The 20,688-nt window shown below is 41.8% G+C and overlaps 1 protein-coding gene across 2 annotated transcripts in view; it reads left to right on the top strand.

Annotated features, from left to right (window-relative positions):
* The window catches only part of amacr (alpha-methylacyl-CoA racemase), a 74,074-nt gene that overhangs the window by 8,451 nt on the left and 44,935 nt on the right, over window positions 1-20,688 (top strand). For both annotated transcript variants that reach the window (XM_060935068.1, XM_060935069.1), the window contains exons 3-4: window positions 1,067-1,210; window positions 12,573-12,733. In XM_060935068.1, the coding sequence (XP_060791051.1) occupies window positions 1,067-1,210; window positions 12,573-12,733 (305 nt within the window). The remainder of the gene's footprint in view (window positions 1-1,066; window positions 1,211-12,572; window positions 12,734-20,688) is intronic.

The raw sequence follows: 20,688 nt of genomic DNA, 5'->3' as shown, positions 1-20,688 counted from the left end.
AGATGGCCCATGGCTGTGTTTTACAACCTGCTTGACATGGCTGTCATAAATGCACGTCTTGTACACAGCATGTACAGGATCCAAAGAAAGTCGCCAATTGTTCATGCTGGAGCTTACAGAGGAACTTCAAAACAGGCTTTTGCAGGAAAAGGCACAAGGGGAAGAACACAAACAGCAGCGTCGTGAGATGAGAGTTTCTCAGAAGAAAAAGACACAGTGCCAGGTGCGCATACTCTGCAATAATAATAGAAGCACTGAACTTTGTGTACGCTGCCGCAAATACACCTGTGGCAAATGTAGGAAAGACTCACCATGGGAATGTGGAAACTGCTAGATGGGACAACTGTATGCTACATTTCTGTGCTTTGTATAGCCTCCATATGTAATGAGCCTGCTTTTCTTAGTATGAAATAAACATTTATTTTCTTCCTGAAATTATACTGTCTGTTTGTAGTTTTTCCAAGCTGAAATTGTGTTTTTTGGGGCACTAATTCCAGTCCTCTGTCCTCTGACATTGTGAGCTTGGCAGAGTAAATTGTCATTGAAATTGGGGTGTAACCTACAACCAAATTACCATTCATGAAGGATTTAGTATGTCCCTTCCTAAAATGACAGGCCATTATTAAAATAAGTGTTTTTATGACAAATAGAAAGCGTTTCTCGGATCAACTGACAAAATAAGGTGAATGTGTACATCTGTTTGTTGGCTAAATAAAATATAAAATGAAAAACGGTTACTCTTAGTACAACACACAACTCAACACACGGTATGTTGGACTGATCAGAGTTCATTCAAACAGCAGTTTAGCCTTTGTCATTACAGGCAGCAACCTCAGTGGGGTGTGGAGTGGCTGTTCACAATACAATGGAGACAGTTAGCACCTTGAGAGGAATACACAATTTTTGCAGAGGGGAGGGGGCATGCAGCAGAAGTGAAAATCTCTGGGCCTGCTAGTGTCTTATTATTATTATTATTATTATTATATTTTTGGTGATGGGATTTGAACTCACAAGCTTCTGGTCACTATCTTACCTGTGCTGTTTTTATCTCTGTGCTGTATTAAAGGGGTGATGGAGAAGTTGGGTTTGGGTCCTGAAACTCTCCTAAAGGAAAATCCTCGCCTTATTTATGCACGACTCACAGGATATGGCCAGAGTGGCTGCTACTCCAAAGCTGCAGGACACGACATTAACTACCTGGCCATGTCTGGTATGTACCTCACCATCACCTTCTACTACGCTGATATCACAGCTTGTATTTTCTCTTCTCTTTATACCACAGTGCTGTTAAATTCTGGACACTGTTTGGCCAGAAGGTGTTTAATTTTCTATAACAGCAGCTTTAACGGTAGTGCAGCTGCAAATCACATGTTAATAATTTATGCACTCGGTTCTAATAATAAATATTGTGAAAAACTACCAGAACATAATAGAACCTTCTTTCATTTGTAGACGATTACCCTTAGAAAAAGTAAGGCATGAGGTGGAACATGCTATAGTAGGAAGATGAACAACACAAGAACCATTATTTTCCTATAACTGCACATGTTTTATTCCTCTCACAGCACAACTGACTATTACAATTTTTTATTTATTAAAAGGAATTAAAAAAAGATATTTAATTTATTAAAAAAGTCATACTTGTTGTTCTTTTTATAGATGCATTTAATGTTGTTGAATCTCCATGAAACAAGTTGAGTTCCTGTAATCACTTACATTATACCAGCTATAGAGATCTTGCAGTCACGTGACCGGAAAGTACACAGCCGCCATCTTGTCGGTAAAAAACACCGCTGAATACTGCTGCACTCATGTACAGAATGGATCAATTTCAACCGACGGACTACACGGCTCATTTTTCTAATGAACAGATAACTAGATATATGTCTAAAATAAACTATCTACAGATTAGTGACCCTTATGGCTTACCAGACGGAGTTTTCACGAACGTGTCAGTGGATATTGAACTGCCAGCGGAATACCCAGACGTGTATAATTACCTCATCAACTTTCCCTCGCTGTTCAGCGGTGAAGCACTGCGTGCTTATAAATCTCTGGACAGTTATCTTTACAGAAATTCAGGATTTGTCAGCGACTCAGATGTGGCATCTTGTAAACAAGAAAATAATCCTCATTGGATGGGTAAGTCACTTAAGTATTGAGTATAGCACTGACCAGCCGATTATAGAATAGAATAAGGTAATTCCAGCTGTAATTCCAAATCGTCCGTCTTGTTTACCATGGATCTGGCGTTGGAGAGGTAGAGGCTTGGCAGTGGAGATTTGAGTGGCTGTTTTCTGAGCTTAGTCAACAGACCGGCTCTGCCTGCAGCCTCGCTTTTGCTTCCGCTCCCGGCTCCACCTCCTTCGCTTTGCTTCCGATAACAATCCACGGAGACCCCGCTGGTCTCGCTATCTTGTCCGGAATGTTGTGCATGCGATGGAAATCGCTACAAACCGTCATTTTCTGCTGGAAACCAATGTCCAGTAAGTCCGTACGGTTGTAGTGGATATTGAAGTCCGGTACAGACGAACAACACGCAAAAATACACACAAAAAACATAAAAAACGTGCACAGGTAGGGAGAGCTTGTAGCCACAGCCGTTGTAGTAGAATTGTATATAGTAGGGTTTTCCAGAAGAAAAGGTAGAAGCAGAAGTAGAAGTAGAAGGCGGAAATATGGCGTTTGACCGACAAGATGGCGTCTGTCACAATCTGGATCGGCTGTGACGTCACATGCAAGTGCTCCATAAATAGCTGCTCCCTCACCAGCCTCTCTTTTTCTCTCGATTGAAGTTAATAAGTAAATAATCCACAAAGCTGTCCTGAAGACTTTCCAGTGCTGGAAAAATTCCTGAGAGTAAACAAACACATTAAAATACACCCGTGATTTGCAGCTATACTATTGTCAGAGCTGCTGTTATAGAAAATTAATCCAACACATTCAGACCAATCAGATTTTAGAATGCAGTTTGTTTATTATACTGGAATGTAGTAGTAATAGTAGTAGTGATGATAATGATGATGATGATAATAATAATAATAATAATAATAACCCGTTAATAAAACTTGCTGTGGAGGGTCTGAGTGTGTAGTGTGAGGCTGAAGTTCATAATTTTCCTTTCATTAATTTTTCATTCGTCTTCTTGCTCCAAGAGTTTATAAGAAAGAAATCAGCATGCTTTTTGGTTTTACAGAAGCAAGGTCTCGCTCTCTCTCTGTATGTATGTATGTGAGAGAGAGAGAGAGAGAAAGAGAAGTGTGCTTGTTTTTACTTGCATGCCATTTAGCATAAAATAGTCTTGAAGCGTGAAATTGTGTTCTTTGTTTGCAGTTGCTTTAACAGTGAACAATCCAACTTCAGTCTTGGCCTCACTTTGCTTTTTGCCACACACTGTTTGTCTTGCATCTGTTGTTTGGTGGGAGCATGGAACAGGAACTCATTTATGGCATTTCTAATACTGCTGTAATAAAGACCAAGTTGAAATTCATCTACTTTTCATTTTCATGCTCCCAGTGTTCACAACATCATCAAAAATCTTGCAGATTGAAAGGTGCAATTATTCCTTATTTGTACAAATAACCTGGAAGATCTGTAGAACATGATTAAAAAACCCCACAATGGGTTAATCTGTGGCCTTCGCAAAAGTGTATTAAGTTGCCGAGAAACCCCATTTGAATGCACCTCCTGTCAGTAATTTTATAGACACTCAACTTTATGGTACACCATAGACCTTGAGGGTGGAGCTTTGTAAACATGGACGGTAATCATTCAAATGTTGAACCAACCTGGCCTGAGTTTCCCAAAAACATTGCAGCACAAAGATCATTGTTAAATGGTAGAGAGAGCAGCACAATGAATGCTCTCTCTCCTAGTTAAGACACTCTTAGCGTTAAGAGGCTTTTGGGAAACCCACCCCTGACCATTAGAGACCTAATCTTGAATAAAATGCACCTTTAAGTGCAGTTTAATTATTTATACCATGTTGGATTCTGATTGGTGAGAAGCTGTTGATTACTTTTTTATACTAACAGCTCTGAGGATAATCCAGCTACACATCACTGGTTTATATTAATGCACTTTTTAATATGGTATCATTTCTATAACAACAGCTCATTCACATAGACTTGAATAGAGGACACTGCACTAAAAGAAATATATATTTATTTTTAAATCAGTATAATCATTGATGTAGTGATGTTTTCTTTAAGGAGATGTTTATTTCACATTTCTGGAAGGAGTCTCCAGTGTCGGAATTGTAACAGTCAGTGGTAAAACTGTAATTCTAAGGCCACATCCACACGACAACGGCAACGTGATGTTATTTAAAAAAAATATCGCCTCCAAATGGGCAACGATCAGTAGAAATCAGGTCCATATGGCAACGCAACGCTTGCTGAAAACGATGCAATACACATGCCACACCTCTAGGGGCGCTGTAAGACGGTCCCTTCGGACACACCAGAACAACCCATACGAAAAAGAACAGTAAAGAACTTATAAGAGAGTTTACCACTGTCTTAGTAGTAAATCCTTATAAATATAAATAAATATATATGCCATGTATGATTTACTCCTGAAAGTGGCCCATTTTGCATTTTCCTCATACAAATTTTTTATGAAAATCTAGTATGTATGAAGTGAACATTGTGCATGGTTTTTACAGATAATGTGTATGATGAATTACACTGTCTTTGTATGCTTCATGTAATGTTTGTAGTTTTAAATTATATTTTACAGTTTAAAATGTACATGCCTAAGGCATATACATTTTAAACTGTAAAATATAATTTAAAACTACAAACATTACATGAAGCATACAAAGACAGTGTAATTCATCATACACATTATCTGTAAAAACCATGCACAATGTTCACTTCATACATACTAGATTTTCATAAAAAATTTGTATGAGGAAAATGCAAAATGGGCCACTTTCAGGAGTAAATCATACATGGCATATATATTTATTTATAAATCATTATAAGGATTTATCCTTATATTTATAAGGATTTACTACTAAGACAGTGGTAAACTCTTATAAGTTCTTTACTGTTCTTTTTCGTATGGGAATAGAAGTAAGGACGCATGCGCATAAACTATTATGCGCGAGACTTCATATTAGCCACAAAGTCAGGAAAATCTGTTCGTAAAATTACATTATAATGACCAAATACAATGAAAAGTATTTTTCCAGTCTCACCTGTGAAAGGTAATCCCATGTGATCTCATTTGGACGGTAAACCTGTTGGTACAGTTAAACGCAGCTAATCTTTATTCTCCGCTTTGACCTTTCCAATATGGCGGCGAGGATGACGTATGATTCTACGCGGAAGGCGGCGTCTTTAATGGTCCGGAATAAATTGAATACTACATGTTGATGGATTAATTTGCTGTTTCTCACCTGTGAAAGGTAATCCCATGTGATCTCCTTTGGACGGTAAACCTGTTGGTACAGTTAAACGCAGCTAATCTTTATTCTCCGCTTTGACCTTTCCAAAATGGCGACGAGGATGACGTACGCGGAAGGCGGCGTCTTTAATTGTCCGGAATAAATTGAATGATACACGTTGATGGATTAATTTGCTTTTCTACGCCCTTTTTTGAGGAATGTATTGTAGGACTTAAACCATCATCTGAAGAGGTGAGCTCGCTCCTTTTTTCCCCTTATTTTTGCTGGCGGGATTGACTCTGCCCTAAGGGCTATTCTCTCTCTCTCACTTTGCACCAGGCATTACACAATAAATATTCACAGTGAAAATATTTTGTAAGCGCGTTTCATGAACCAAGTTATAGGATTTCTTGACAACTCGCATCGCATCGCAATGAGATCATTGGCACTACTGGTGTTAAGAATCAGACCATTTTATAAATGAATATTTTGCTGTAGAGCTGCAGTGTTTGTACAATTGCATGTTTTTGCTTCACTATTACTGTCACTATTCTGCTTCTTGCCTTACTACTGTGAACTAACACTGAACATAATAATAATAATAATAATATCCAAGCTCGTGTTTCACTCTCACTAGTGCTCTGTAAGGCTTTTTCCTGGTGATATTCGTTACACTTCTACCTGGCGTGAAGCACTCACAGTCATGTGGTTGTGACGTCATCGTAAACAAATCCGTTTTACTCATCCAGACGACTTCACAACGGCAACGTTGCCAGATCTTTCCACTCTGGAACCCGTTCTCAAAAAGATTGCGTTTTGGGCACCCAAAACGCCGGTGCCGTGTGGACGGCAGGCCTAAACGATAAGCAATTGTATCGGAGTCACCCGAATCCGCTGCCGTGTGGACAGGGCCTAAGTTTTCCAACACAGGAAAACATAACAGGACAAAAGTGTTTATAAGTGCTTACAGTGGGGCAAAAAAGTATTTAGTCAGCCACCAATTGCGCAAGTTCTCCCACATAAAAAGATGAGGCCTGTAATTTTCATCATAGGTACACTTCAACTATGAGAGACAGAATGGGGGGAAAGAATCCAGGAAATCGCATTGTAGGATTTTTAATGAATTAATTGGTAAATTCCTCGGTAAAATAAGTATTTGGTCACCTACAAACAAGCAAGATTTCTGGCTCTCACAGACCTGCAACAACTTCTTTAAGAGGCTCCTCTGTCCTCCACTTGTTACCTGTATTAATGACACCTGTTTGAACTCATTATCAGTATAAAAGACACCTGTCCACAACCTCAAACAGTCACACTCCAAACTCCACTATGGCCAAGACCCAAGAGCTGTCAAAGGACACCAGAAACAAAATTGTAGACCTGCACCAGGCTGGGAAGACTGAATCTGCAATAGGTAAGCAGCTTGGTGTGAAGAAATCAACTGTGGGAGCAATTATTAGAAAATGGAAGACATACAAGACCACTGATAATCCCCCTCGATCTGGGGCTCCACGCAAGATCTCACCCCCGTGGGGTCAAAATGATCACAAGAACGGTGAGCAAAAATCCCAGAACCACACGGGGGGACCTAGTGAATGACCTGCAGAGAGCTGGGACCAAAGTAACAAAGGCTACCATCAGTAACACACTACGCCGCCAGGGACTCAAATCCTGCAGTGCCAGATGTGTCCCCCTGCTTAAGCCAGTACATGTCCAGGCCCGTCTGAAGTTTGCTAGAGAGCATTTGGATGATCCAGAAGAGGATTGGGAGAATGTCATATGGTCAGATGAAACCAAAATAGAACTTTTTGCAGTGTTTCCCACAGAAATTTTGGAGACTATGGGGGCAGCCCATGGGGGGGCCGGGGGTCGGCGGGTGTGGCATGCATGTCCAGTTGAATTGCAGGGGTGCGCGGGGGGTTGTTTAGTGCGTGGCGCGCGTGTCCGGTTGAATTGCAGGGGTGTGCGGGGGGTTGTTTAGTGCGTGGCGCACGTGTCCGGTTGAATTGCAGGGGTGTGCGGGGGGTTGTTTAGCCTACTAATACTACTAAACTAAGACTAACAAAGAACAAATTCGTTGGTATTGGTTATGCACCTTGTATTTTATTTTAGCATGTTGCTACAGAGGGCAGTCCTACAAGAAGAACATATTACAGATAGCAACCAAACCAAAAATACTACAGTACTTCACACCCTGAACTCCTACAAAAGTCCTACAAAACAAGGACTTCTAGCTCTGCTGTATGTCAAAAGTGACCCTGACAAATGCCTGCCCTATTTACAAAGACCACACCCTGCACTTGTGCGTTTGATTTTTCTTGGCTTTGAGAAAGAGTTCGAGTGCCCTTTTCATAATTTATATCTTCTGGTTGTGGCCCGTTAATGGAAATCCTCAAGCAGGCGGCCAGGTGCTCTCCTTGCAGTCTGTTACGAAGGTCTGTTTTGACCTAAAATGGCAAATAACTCATTACTACAATGAGTCATGTGATTGTAGAGCTCACTCTGAAATATTTAATTAAGTGAAAGTGAGATTGAACTTGGGTGGGATTTGAGCATAAAAACACTGGGTAAATTGAAATTCACATCACTGGTTTGCCTGCAGATGTCCTTACCCTGTTCATTGTGGAAAAATGTCTTTCACAATTCACGCTCGACACCGGCACAACAAGGGCAATCGCTGCTAATGCCACTTTTCCACTACCAACGCTGCTGAGTTAGGCTGAGCCGTGCCGTGCTGAGTTGGGCTGAGTCGAGCTGAGTGGGGCTGTTGGAGTTGCATTTCGACTACAACCGCGCTGAACCGTGCTGGCTGGAAGTGGGTGGACACATTGGGTGGAGTTAGCGAAAGTGGGTGGACGTCACGTGATGTCGTTAGGCGGCGCAAACAGTGACATCAGTGATCTTTTAAGTGGTAGTCTCACGACCCGGATAGTAAACAATAAACATGGAGGACATGGAGTCGTTAGTGTTGCTGGTCTTGGTGCTGTGGCTGGTTGTCACCGACAACGCCAACAGATACTGGCAAGAGCGTATAGATGAGGCGAGGCGCATAAGGCTTCAGAAATTCTCATAATTCTTCTTCTTCCGGGTTTACGGTGTTTACAGATCCCAGCGTGCTCGCGGGGCATGTGTGGGCATGTGAGGACACTCCTCCTCACCAATCAGTGCACAGGGGAGTGTCTCCTCATGCCCCTAGCCCCACTCGGCTCGGTTTGGCTTGCTTCAGCCCTACTCCATAACCGTGCGAGTTTTGGGTGCTAAGCAGGGCTGAAGCAAGCTGAGTCGTGCTGCTCTGAGGTAGTCGAAACGCGAGCCGTGTCGGGCTGAAGTGAGCTGAGAAAGGGTAGTGGAAAAGGGCCATAAGTGGCTGAGTAATGGGTATATCTGCCCCCATTCATCGCACTCACTTGCTAGGAGTGTTATACCAATTTGACATCCTGACAAAGACAGCAAGCAGTTGATGTTAGGCCTACCTCAGTCACTACCTCTTCATCCTGAGGTGAATTTCGATCCCTCTTTTTGAAATAATTCAAAATGCTCATGATCTGAATTAACAACAAAACAAATTTAGCATCAGTTTAATAAGGATCGGAGATTTTCTGTTACAGCTGTAGCGTCTACAATAAGGCTGACATCGTCACCTGACATTCAACACGTTGCATTAAGGCCTACGTTAGTGGAGAAACACTCTTCATCAGTAAATTTGAAAACGATCAAATTCGAGTCAAGAAGTTAATTTAATTAAGTAAGTAACTAACATTACATTCCCTTAATTATGTGGCCTAATAGCTTCACCTTTAGAAGGTAGCCTATTAGAAAAGGCTAAAAATAATTTAACGTCTTCCGTCTCACCAGTAACAAATTGCGTTAAGGCTACTAGCACTAATTCTCAAAAGTGGCATCGAAGTTCGCTCTCTGTAAGAATAGACTACTTTTCCCTTTTAACATGTACATGCAGACCTAGATTAGTTTATCACTGCTGTCACTTCACGTCTCCATCACTTGGATAGACTGCGCACGTACAACGTCAAGCGGGAAGCACTTCGCCGGTGAATTTGGAAACGACCTGATCCTGGTAGGATGATAAAGTTAATTTGATGAATTAGATAACCACGTAGGGCTAACTAATATTGCCTCAAAATAGCCTACTGTTGCCTTACGGAAAAGGTAGGTTTGCCAGTACGAAATGGACAAAGTAATTTTACTGAAACAATACACTTAACGTCATCCATCAATCAGTCCCCCCAGGATTTTGCGGGCCTTTTTTGTGATTGTTGCGGGCTAAAATGTTTGATGTCGTGGGGGGTTTTCCAAAAAATTGCGATGAAAGTTGCGGTGTTTTTTAGGTTTTTGTTGCGATTACATTGCGGGAGGAAGTGAAAGTTGCGAGAAATTGTTGCGATTTTCTCTTTGTGTGATTAAAATTGAGTGATATGTTAAATATTAAGTTATTACTGAAAAACTATTGATTAAAAAAACAAGGACACTGAGAAATGGTCCTATAAACAACTTTACCAATATAAAAGATTACCAGGACTACAAAAATGCAGAAAAATAGGCTTTACTTATCCAAATGCACTTGTTGGTTCAAAAGTTAAAGTGCATAGAACCTCACAGCACAACATGAAGTTACCTTAAAATATAATATAAATGTCTCAGCTTTCATGTAAGAAAAAAAAAAACTATTAATACTAGTACTATGTGCAGGCAGTCTCTCCTGAAGACTAAATTAAACAATAATTATAAACTAATAAAATAAATGGCTCAGGCTTCATAGAAGAAAAAAAAACAATTTGAACAGAATCTCACAGTATAATGCTGCAGCTGCCTAAACAATGGAAAATAAAATACCATTTTGGCAAAAACGTTGGCATCCATTAATTTCTTGTATTAAGTAAAAAAATAATGTAAAGTTCACACAGTCCTTCACTGTTAACATAACACACTTTCAGTAACAGAATTTAAGCCTACATAAACACTGACTCGCACATGCAGTGTTGCCAGATACTGCTGACGTTTTCCAGCCCAAAATATGTTCAAAACCCGCCAAAATGCACTTAAAACTGCCCAATTGGGCGGGAAACCGCCCAATCTGGCAACACTGCGCACATGCTGCTTCATTCAATTACGTTCATTATGTCTTATATTAAATATAGTTAGTTTTTTTCTTTTTTATCAGACATCTAGTTTTTAGGTTTGTTTACCTGACATGTTTCGACGTGCGACTGTCGTCTTCCTCAGAGTGTCACCGGATGTTATTGGTGACGCATCTTTTATCAGCTGATGTTTCCGAAGGCGTGGCCTTCCTGTCTGGTTTGACAGGTCGGTCATGCCTTCTACTGTCTGTTCGTCCCCTGCAAGATGGCACTCCAGGTATGGGAGAGCATGTATGCTCCCTCATCCCGGTTGATGGTCCTCGGGCTTCGCTTACGGATCTCCATGGCCTCCCTGATCCAGTGCTGATGTTTGTTATCTTCTGTGCGGATGACTCTGGCATTCCCCCAGTCCATAATATGATTTTCCCTTTTGCAATGATCTGTTATGGCTGACTTATAATTTTCCTGTTGTGCCTTTTCTTTTATTGTTCGGGTTTGTCTTGTAGCTGTCTCCTTGCAGGGGACGAACAGACAGTAGAAGGCGTGACCGACCTGTCAAACCAGACAGGAAGGCCACGCCTTCGGAAACATCAGCTGATAAAAGATGCATCACCAATAACATCCGGTGACACTCTGAGGAAGACGACAGTCGTACGTCGAAACATGTCAGGTAAACAAACCTAAAAACTAGATGTCTGATAAAAAAGAAAAAAAACTAACTACATGCTGCTTCTCTTGAACGTATACACTGAAGTAAGGCGGAAGGTAGTTTGTCGACGTCACCTCAAGACGATGCCAACGATTGGTCAAATTTGCGGGAAAGTTGCGGTGATTGGATATAATTGCAACACCGCCCTGAATTCGCGGGGATTGGTTGAATTTGCGTTGAAGTTGCAAATCGCAGCATCGCGAAATCCTGGAGGGTCTGATCAATGCGCTCTCCATACGCCTATAAAGCACAATAGCGTAGCCTAAATGTCACTTTCTCAATCGTGTCAAAGGCTACATAAAGTTGTATAAACTTACCTTAACATGTAGATGCAGGCAGGATGTAGCTTATCAGAGTTGTCTTCTCACGCTGTCTCAGATAGGCAACGCATGCAATGTCAGGCCGGGTGCGTCAGTGTCGCCGTGCATGCGGGCAGGCACGGACTGAGACTATGGCGGCCCAAATTAGACTATGTCGGGCCACCATAGTCTCGTCAATGTGTGGGAAACACTGTTTTTGGTAAAAACTCAACTTGTCATGTTTGGAGGAGAAAGAATGCTGAGTTGCAGCCAAAGAACACCATACCTACTGTGAAGCATGGGGGTGGAAACATGCTTTGGGGCTGTTTTTCTGCAAAGGGACCAGGACGACTGATCCGTGTAAAGGAAAGAATGAATGGGGCCATGTATCGTGATATTTTGAGTGAAAACCTCCTTCCATCAGCAAGGGCATTGAAGATGAAACGTGGTTGGGTCTTTCAGCATGACAGTGATCCCAAACACACCGCCCGGGCAACGAAGGAGTGGCTTCGTAAGACGCATTTCAAGGTCCTAGAGTGGCCTAGCCAGTCTCCAGATCTCAACCCCATAGAAAATCTTTGGAGGGAGTTGAAAGTCCGTGTTGCCCAGCGACAGCCCCAAAACATCACTGCTCTAGAGGAGATCTGCATGGAGGAATGGGCCAAAATACCAGCAACAGTGTGTGAAAACCTTGTGAAGACTTACAGAAAACGTTTGACCTCTGTCATTGCTAACAAAGGGTGTATAACAAAGTATTGAGATGAACTTTTGTTATTGACCAAATACTTATTTTCCACCATAATTTGCAAATAAATTATTTAAAAATCAGACAATGTGATTTTCTGGATTTTTTTTCTCATTTTGTCTCATACTGTAGTTAAGGTATACCTATGATGAAAATTACAGGCCTCTCTCATCTTTTTAAGTGGGAGAACTTGCACAATTGGTGACTGACTAAATACTTTTTTGCCCCACTGTATTTCTGCTCATCTGTTTGAGAATCAGTGTGTCTGCAGCTTTTATGTTTGTACTTCATGGTGTTTTTGAATTTCCCCTCTTGTATCCTTCTGGAACAGGATTGCTGTCCATGTTGGGCCGCAGCTCAGAGAAACCCTATGCCCCACTGAACTTGGTGGCTGACTTTGCAGGAGGAGGCCTGATGTGTGCCTTAGGAATCATTCTGGCTTTGCTAGAGAGGAGCAAATCAGGCCAGGGCCAAATCATCGATGCCAGCATGGTGCGTCCTCTGACACTATTGCACTATATACACACCAGTCAATATTCAGTCACAGTAATGAATAAGCAAATGCTACCTGATAGAGAGATGCCTGATTCTGCACTCACTGACCACTTATTTATCACAGTTAAAGTCATGGAGTTCAAAATGTCACATTCTGGCCTTTGATGTAAACATTAACTGAAGCTTTTGACCTGTACCTGAATGACTGTATGCGTTGTGCTGCTGTCACATGATTGGTTGACTGGATAATTGCATGAAAGGGCAGGCATGCAGGTCACTGTGCAAGTGTGCTAGGGGCTGGTGCAATTATCTAATCAACCAAACACGCGGCAGCAGCACAGTGCATAAAATCATGCAGATACAGGTCAAGAGCTTCAGTTAAGGTTCACGTCAAACATTAGAATGGGGCAAAACGCATGATCTCTGTGGCTTTTAACTGTGACATGGTTGTTGGCACCAGAAGGACTGGTTTGAGTATCTCAGAAACTGCTGATCTCCTGGGATTTTCACACACAACATTCTCTAGATTTTACACAGAATGGTGCAAAAAAAACAAAACACATCCTATGTGCAGAGGGTCTGCAGGCTAAAACACCTTGTTGAGAGAGCATAGAAGAGAATGACCAGACTGGTTTGAGCTGACAGGAAGTCTGTAGTAATTCAAATAAGCACTCATGGGCACAAACTCACCAAAACCTGGACAGCTGAAGACTGGAAAAAAGACCAGATGGGTGCCCCTTTAAACCACTTCACTATAGCGTTAGCAGTATGTTTCGGGTCATTGTCCTGCTGGAACGTGAACATTCATCCCAGTCTCAAACCTCTGGCTGACTCAAACAGGTTTTCCTCCAGAATTGCCCTGTATTTCATGCCATCCATCTTTCCTTCACTCCTGACCAGCTTTGCTGTCCCTGCAGATGAAAAACATCCCCATGACATGATGATGCCACCACCATGCTTCACTGTAAGAATGGTGTTCTCAGGTACCCCTTTTCCACCAAATCAGTTCCAGGGCTGGTTCGGGGCTGGTGCTGGTTCACAACTCGTTCAACTTGCGAGCCAGCTGACAACCAGTTTGCTTTTCCATAGCTCACGGTGCTAAGGGAAGCCACGTCATTACGTCATTGTATACATCAGTTACGTCGCTACGTTTGCATAAACCTTGGTGCGAATATCGAAGCAAAAACAACACGGAAGCAGCAGCAGCAACAACAACAACAATAATAATAATGGATGACTTCGCGTTTGTACAGCTGCTGCTTCTCGTCGCTTAAAAATGGCGATCATTCGCGGTCTTGTTATTGTTGTTGGTCTTAACAACTCTCCCCCCCGCTGACGTAAGCGGTTCTTTCCTCTGGCCCAGCAGAGAGTTGGCGCTAGCCTGGAACCGGTTTTTCTGGCCCCAGAGCCAGTTCTTTGTCAGTGGAAACAGAAAACCCGGTTCCAAACTAAGCACTGGCCCCGAACCAGCCCTGGAACTGCTTTGGTGGAAAAGAGGCAAGGGTGATGGGAAGTGTTGGGTTTGCTCCACACATGGCATTTCCCATGATGGACAAAAAGTTAAATTTTAGTCTCATCTGACCAGAGAATCATCTTCCATGTATTTGGGGAGTCTGCCCCATGCTATTGGGAAAACTCCAAACGTGTTTTCTTAATTTTTTGCTTTAAGCAATGGCTTTTTTCTGACCACTCTTTCATAAAGCCCCACTCTGTGGAGTGCATGGCTTAAAGTGATGCTGTGGATCTTTGCAGCTCCTTTAGTGTTATCTTTGGTGTCTTTGTTGCATCTCTGATTAATGCCCTCCTTGTCTGGTCAGTGAGTTTTGGTGGGTGGCTTTCTCTTGTTAGGTTTGTAGAGATGCTATGTTCTTTCCATTTTGCTATAATGGATTTCATAATTCTCCATGGGATATTCAAAGTTTGGGATATGTTTTTATCACCCAACCCTGATGTATACTTCTCCACAACTTTGTCTCTGACCTGTTTGGATGCTCCTTGCTTCCTTAGTCATGTTGCAGAGTCAGGGTCCTTCCAGAACAGGTTGATTTATACAGACATCATGTGACACTTTGATTGCACACAGGTGGCTGTTAATCAACTAATTCTGTGACTTATGAAGTGAATTGGTTGGAGCAGCTCTTATTTAGGGGTTTCATACGAAAGGGGGTGAATACCTATGCACACTCCAGATTTCTGTTTTTTCATCTTAATTATTTTTTGTGTCACAATAAAAAAAACAAACAATTTGCACCTTTAAAATAGTAGGCATGCTGTGTAAATCAAATGGTGGTAACCCCCCCCAAAAAAATCCATTTTAATTCCAGCTTGTAATGTGACAAAACAGGACAAACACCAACAGAGTGGCTGCGGGTCCTTAAAAAGTCTTAAATTTAATTTTCCTAAAATAAGGCCATTAAAAAGTCTTAAATTGTCTTAAATTTCAAACCCTGTGGTCTTAAATTTTCAATCTTAAATTTATGGAGATTTTACTCAGTCATATCGTTAAAATGTGGTACACTTTGGATGGGAAAAAGTTTAATTGTTCTTGATGCTTACAATTATACTGCGCAGGCTCCGAATCCACCGGTTGCTAGACACACGCGTGCTTGACAACCACTCAGTGCCTGATCTGTTGATGGAGGGTAGTCCGAGCCACAATGGGTAAATGTAAGTTTAATGATAACTGGCTGCAAGATGCAAAATACTCGTGGTGGCTGAAAGCTGTCCCCAAAGATGCCAACGAGGCATACTGTGTAGCATGCTGTAAGACTTTTAAGTTGGGCACAACGGGGATAAGAGCGGTGGACTCTCATATGAAGAGCGCCAAGCACGTTGCTTTTGCTAAAGGCCGCGAGCATCAGCCTCAAATATCTGACTTCAGCGCTGCCACCACTAACGGTCGTGGAGAAGAGGATAGATCTGCGTGATGTAAGAGAATATTGTGTGTGTGTGTGTGAGAGAGAGAGAATATATTCTATTGCGTGCATGTGAGAGAATAGTATTGTTTGTGTGTGGGTATCGTTCCAAGTGTTTTAAGAAGTGCAAGTGAGCATACCTTTAAAGTGAGTGAGCCGAAGTTTCAGGTGTATGTGCATTCACATTGTTTAACTGTTGTTTTCTGCATTGTTGTTTGACCAAAGATGGAATTGAACAATTCTGCTTACAGTGTGACTCCCCAAGCAGAGAAAATAATAATAAAAAAAAACTGTTGCATTGGATTCTGTGTGACTTCATTCACATTTTTACATTGTTACATTGGATTCTAACGCTGTGACTGCATTCTGATTGTCACATAGTTACAAGTTTATCCTATCCTTATATTGTGTTCTGAGTGTGTGAATGCCTGTCAAGGAAAAGAAATGAGGCCATTATTAAAAAATGTTCTGTTTCCAGTCCACCGGCCGGGCGAGTGCCGTTTGTGCGGTTGAAATTTTTTTTTTTAACGCCGGTTTTTCGACATTTTTTTCGGGTTCGTAAATCTAAAATCGAACTTGACATTTACGCGTTCCCAGGGCTTTCCACTAAGGCTCATACTAGCCAGCCATGACAAATAAGTAGCCAGCCGGGCGGGAGTAAACACAAAATAAACTCCTGTGCATGCAGTTCCCAGGATTAAATGTATTTTCCACAGACCATTTATTTATTCACTTTACTCAAATACAAAGTAAAATGGCAGTAAATCTTCTTTCTTTTCTTGTGTATTGCATCATGAGGCGTTCCTGGCTTGTAAATCTCTTATTTTCGGTGCATGACACATTCACGCAACTGAGCATGCTATGAATTAACAACGACAACGGTCTGCAGTGGGGCTACACAATTACACACTCAGTGAACATTTCTCCATTTGTGTATGAAAATACACTCCAATGATTCAGTTTGGTTTCATTTACAACCAACGGTGTCTTTTGATGCCAGCACGCAATTGAACGAGAGAAGACTGGTTTACCGGAGACAAAATAAGCGTTATCTCTGCTTCTGTTCCCTCCCCGACACACTACTGCCTCCGCCGAGTGCGCGCGCACTCTGAACTGAATCAGCTCTGTGCATGCGCTGTGCGGCACAAAAAAATGGCAGCCACCATGAAGGAAGGAGATCTGGAGTTTTCAAACATTTGCTTAAGTGTGAAATCGCAAAATGGTATTCTAGCGAACAACAAAATAGTAAAGATTCAGAAAAACAAATCATTCAGTGATCAGTTTAATAGTGTAATTTCATCCGAACTAGGCCTGACGGTCGATTTAGAACTACAAAAAGTCAGTGTGTCGGACATTTTAAGTACCTTTGTAAAAGTTTTGCAAATGTTGCAGTCAGCATTTAAAATGCTAACTTAAAGTTTTTGTACAAGTTTCAGTTGATTAAACTGTCATTTTATTAAATGTGTCTGCTTTTGTAATAAAAAAGTACTGAAAGAAAAAGCAAACACAGCATTGCGATTTCTTATCCATCCATATATTTAAAAAAAAAAAATCCCTCCCTCCCGACTGAAAATTTTTTTGCTCTATGTAGTGGAAGTTCATTATGTCTGACTATTTAAGTATTTTTAAGTTCGTTTCTTAGACAAGGATTTTAAGCTCGTTACCTTGTTGACAGTTTGGGCGTGAAACTTCCGCCTTCCTCAGAATTGTCACCAGATGTCAGGTGGTGACGTGCCTTATCAGCTGATGTTACGTTACGGAGGCGTGAACGTCCTGTCCGATTTGACAGGTAGTCCACGCCTCCTGCTGTCAGGTCGCTCCCCCAGGACGGCGCTCCAGGTGTGTGACAGCGTGTACGCTCCCTCATCCAGGTTTATCGTCCTTTCTGCCCGCTTGCGTATCTCCACTGCCTCTAAAATCCAACGCTGGTATCTATTTTCTTCAGCGCGAATGACTCTGGCCTCTTCCCAATTCATTATGTGATTTTGTCGTTTGCAGTGGTCTGAAATGGCTGATTTTAGGTTTTCTTGGTATGCTTTTTCTTTTTCAGATCTTGTGTGTCTTTTTGTTGTTTCTTTCTCACATTCTATTTGGTGTTCTTTCCTTCGTGTATGGAAGCATCTGCCCGTTTCACCAATATAGACTTTGTTACATGAACGGCAAGGGATTTCATAGATGACATTGCATTTGTTGTCCGGTTGTATTTTGTCTTTGGGGTGAACTAGCAACTGTCGGAGGTTCTTGTATGGTTTGACCGGGGTGTTGATGTGATATATTTCCTCATGGATCGTTGAATGCATTCTGTGACTCCTTTTATGTATGGTAGTGTGACAAAGCCCCGGTTTGTTTTTTCGTTGTTTTTTCTTGTTTGTTTGTTTTTTTCCTTTGTTTGTGTCCGTAGTTTCCCTTTTCGGATTGCCCACGGTGGATATTGGCAGTTTTTTAATGCCTGTTGAATGTGTTGGTCCTCCTCCTGTCTGTCTTTCTCCTCCGTGATGTTCTGTGTTCGGTCGTATAGTGTTCTGATTACTGACATTTTATGTGCGATGGGATGTTCAGATGTCCAGAGAAGATATTGGTCGGTGTATGTAGGTTTTCTGTATGTTGTAATTCTAATGTTCCCTTCTTCTGTATGGTGTATTTTTAGGTCCAAAAAAGCTATTGTCTTGTCCATTTCCTCTTCGTGTGTGAATTTTATGTTGCCTGTCTTGTCTATGGAGTTTAGGTGATCGGTGAGTTGTTGTGTGTGGCCTGTTTTGATTATTTCAAGGATGTCATCAACGTATCGTTTCCAGAAAATGGGTTTGCAGTCGTCCGGTGCTGTTTGTATGGCTCGGGTTTCCAGATCCTCCATGAAAAAGTTGCATAGACTGGCAGATAGCGGGTCCCCCATTGCAAATCCCTCTTTTTGTCTGTAAATTGTACCTCTGAATTGGAAATATGTGGAAGTCGAAATGAAATGCAACAGTTTTGTTATGTCCTGTGCTGTAAGTTTTGTGCGTTTTTTCAGAGTTCTGTCTGCTTTTAACCGGTTTTCTACTATGTTTAGTGTGTTTGTGACCGGTGTTTTTGTAAAGAGGGATATGACGTCATGTGATACGAAGATTTCATCCTTTTCTATCTTGATTTCCTTTAATTCTTTCGCCAGTTGTTTTGAGTTTTTGCAGTGGTATTCCGTAAGTCCGAGGAGTGGTTTGATTATGTCTGCAAGTGTCTTGGAAAGGTTGTAGGTAACTGATCCTATGCTGTCCACAATGGGTCTTAGTGGTGCTCCGGGTTTATGAATTTTCGGTGTGCCGTATATCCGGGGGGTGATGTTTGCTGTGGGGATGAGGTGGTTGTATGTTTGTTAATCAATTTTATTGTCATCCAGTAACGGTTTAAGTAATAACTTAAGTCTTTTTTTCTTTTCTTCCATCGGGTCTTTTTTGAGTACTTCATGTGTGTTTGGGTCCATGAGCATTTCATTCATTTGTTTTTCATATTGAGTAGTGTCCAGAATAACCGTAGTCCTCCCTTTGTCAGCCGGTAATATTGTTATTTTGTTGTTCTTTGCAAGTGTCCTGATGGCTTCCATTTCCTGTTTAGTTGTGTTTTTGGGTGGCAGTTTAGCTGAGGTGAGGATACCTGCCACTTCGTTTCTTAGGCCAAGTTTACATTAGACTGTATCTGTCTCATTTTCTTCGCGGATGCACTGTCTGTTTACATTAAACTGCCTGGAAACGCCAGGAAACGGGAATCCGCCAGGGTCCACGTATTCAATCCAGATCGTGTCAGCTCCGGTGCTGTGTAAACATTGAGAATACGTGGATACGCTGTGCTGAGCTCTAGCTGGCGTCGTCATTGGACAACGTCACTGTGACAGCCACCTTCCTGATTTGCTGGCGTTGGTCATGTGACGCGACTGCTGAAAAACGGCGCGGACTTCCGCCTTGTATCACCTTTCATTAAAGAGTATAAAAGTATGAAAATACTGCAAATACTGATGCAAATACTGCCCATTGTGTAGTTATGATTGTCTTTAGGCTTGCCATCCTTCCACTTGCAAGTGGTAAGTGATATGCACTGGGATCACACACACAGCGGCTCAGTCCCGAATCACAGCTTGTGCACTTCACTCGCGTGCTCTGTGAGCTGCGCAAGGCCGGAGTGCGCACCCTCCAGAGGGCACTCGCTGTTCAGGGCGGAGTGATTTGGAGCGCAGGATGCCTGCGGAGCTGAGCGTATCCGTGTATTGGTGTTGCTGTGTGCACGCAAATCGTGTATTGGTGTTGCTGTGTGCACACTAATCGTTTTAAAAACGTTAATCTGATGATCCGCTGATACGGTCTAATGTAAACATGGGCTTAATGCGGCCTTCTGTCCTTGGTCCTGTATCATGTTACATGCTAGTTCCGTAGCCAGTATGAATTCTTCGTGTGGGATTCTATTTGGTGTAATGGTATAGTTAAGGCCCCGTGAGAGTATAGTGCGTTCTGCTGTTGTTAGTGTGTGTTTAGACAGGTTGCAAATCCATTTTTTGTTTGTTTGCTTTTCCTTGCATTTATTTTGTTTCTTTTTCCTGATAAGCCTATTCAGTTTATTAATGTGACGTATTTTTGTTTTTGAGAACTCTTGTTCTTGTATTGTATTCAGATGCTCTTCCATATTTTTTTCCATGTCACTGCTGAGTTTGAACCGGCGTTTGAAATCTTGTGTTCGTTGTGCTATTTCTGTGTTTAAATTGTTGATTTTGTTTGTCGTGCATCTGATCCTTTCTCTTACCAGAGTCATTCGCGCTTTTTCGATGGTTCTTTCCACGTTTCTTGTTGGAATTGGATTTTTGATGTAGAGGCTTGCTGGGATGATGCCCTCGTCCCGGCAGCGGAGATTGAAGCGGAGATGGTTTCTTTGTCGAGCCAGTTTTTTCCGTAGTTTTTCCAGGTAGCGTACCTCTTTGGCACTATCTTCTCCATAACTTATTTTTAATATGTAGTGGAAGTTCATTATGTCTGACTATTTAAGTATTTTTAAGTTCGTTTCTTAGACAAGGATTTT

The sequence above is a fragment of the Neoarius graeffei genome, chromosome 12 (assembly GCF_027579695.1).
Source record: "Neoarius graeffei isolate fNeoGra1 chromosome 12, fNeoGra1.pri, whole genome shotgun sequence".
In the NCBI taxonomy this organism is placed as follows: domain Eukaryota; kingdom Metazoa; phylum Chordata; class Actinopteri; order Siluriformes; family Ariidae; genus Neoarius; species Neoarius graeffei.
This window is presented reverse-complemented; position numbering and strand designations above follow the sequence as displayed.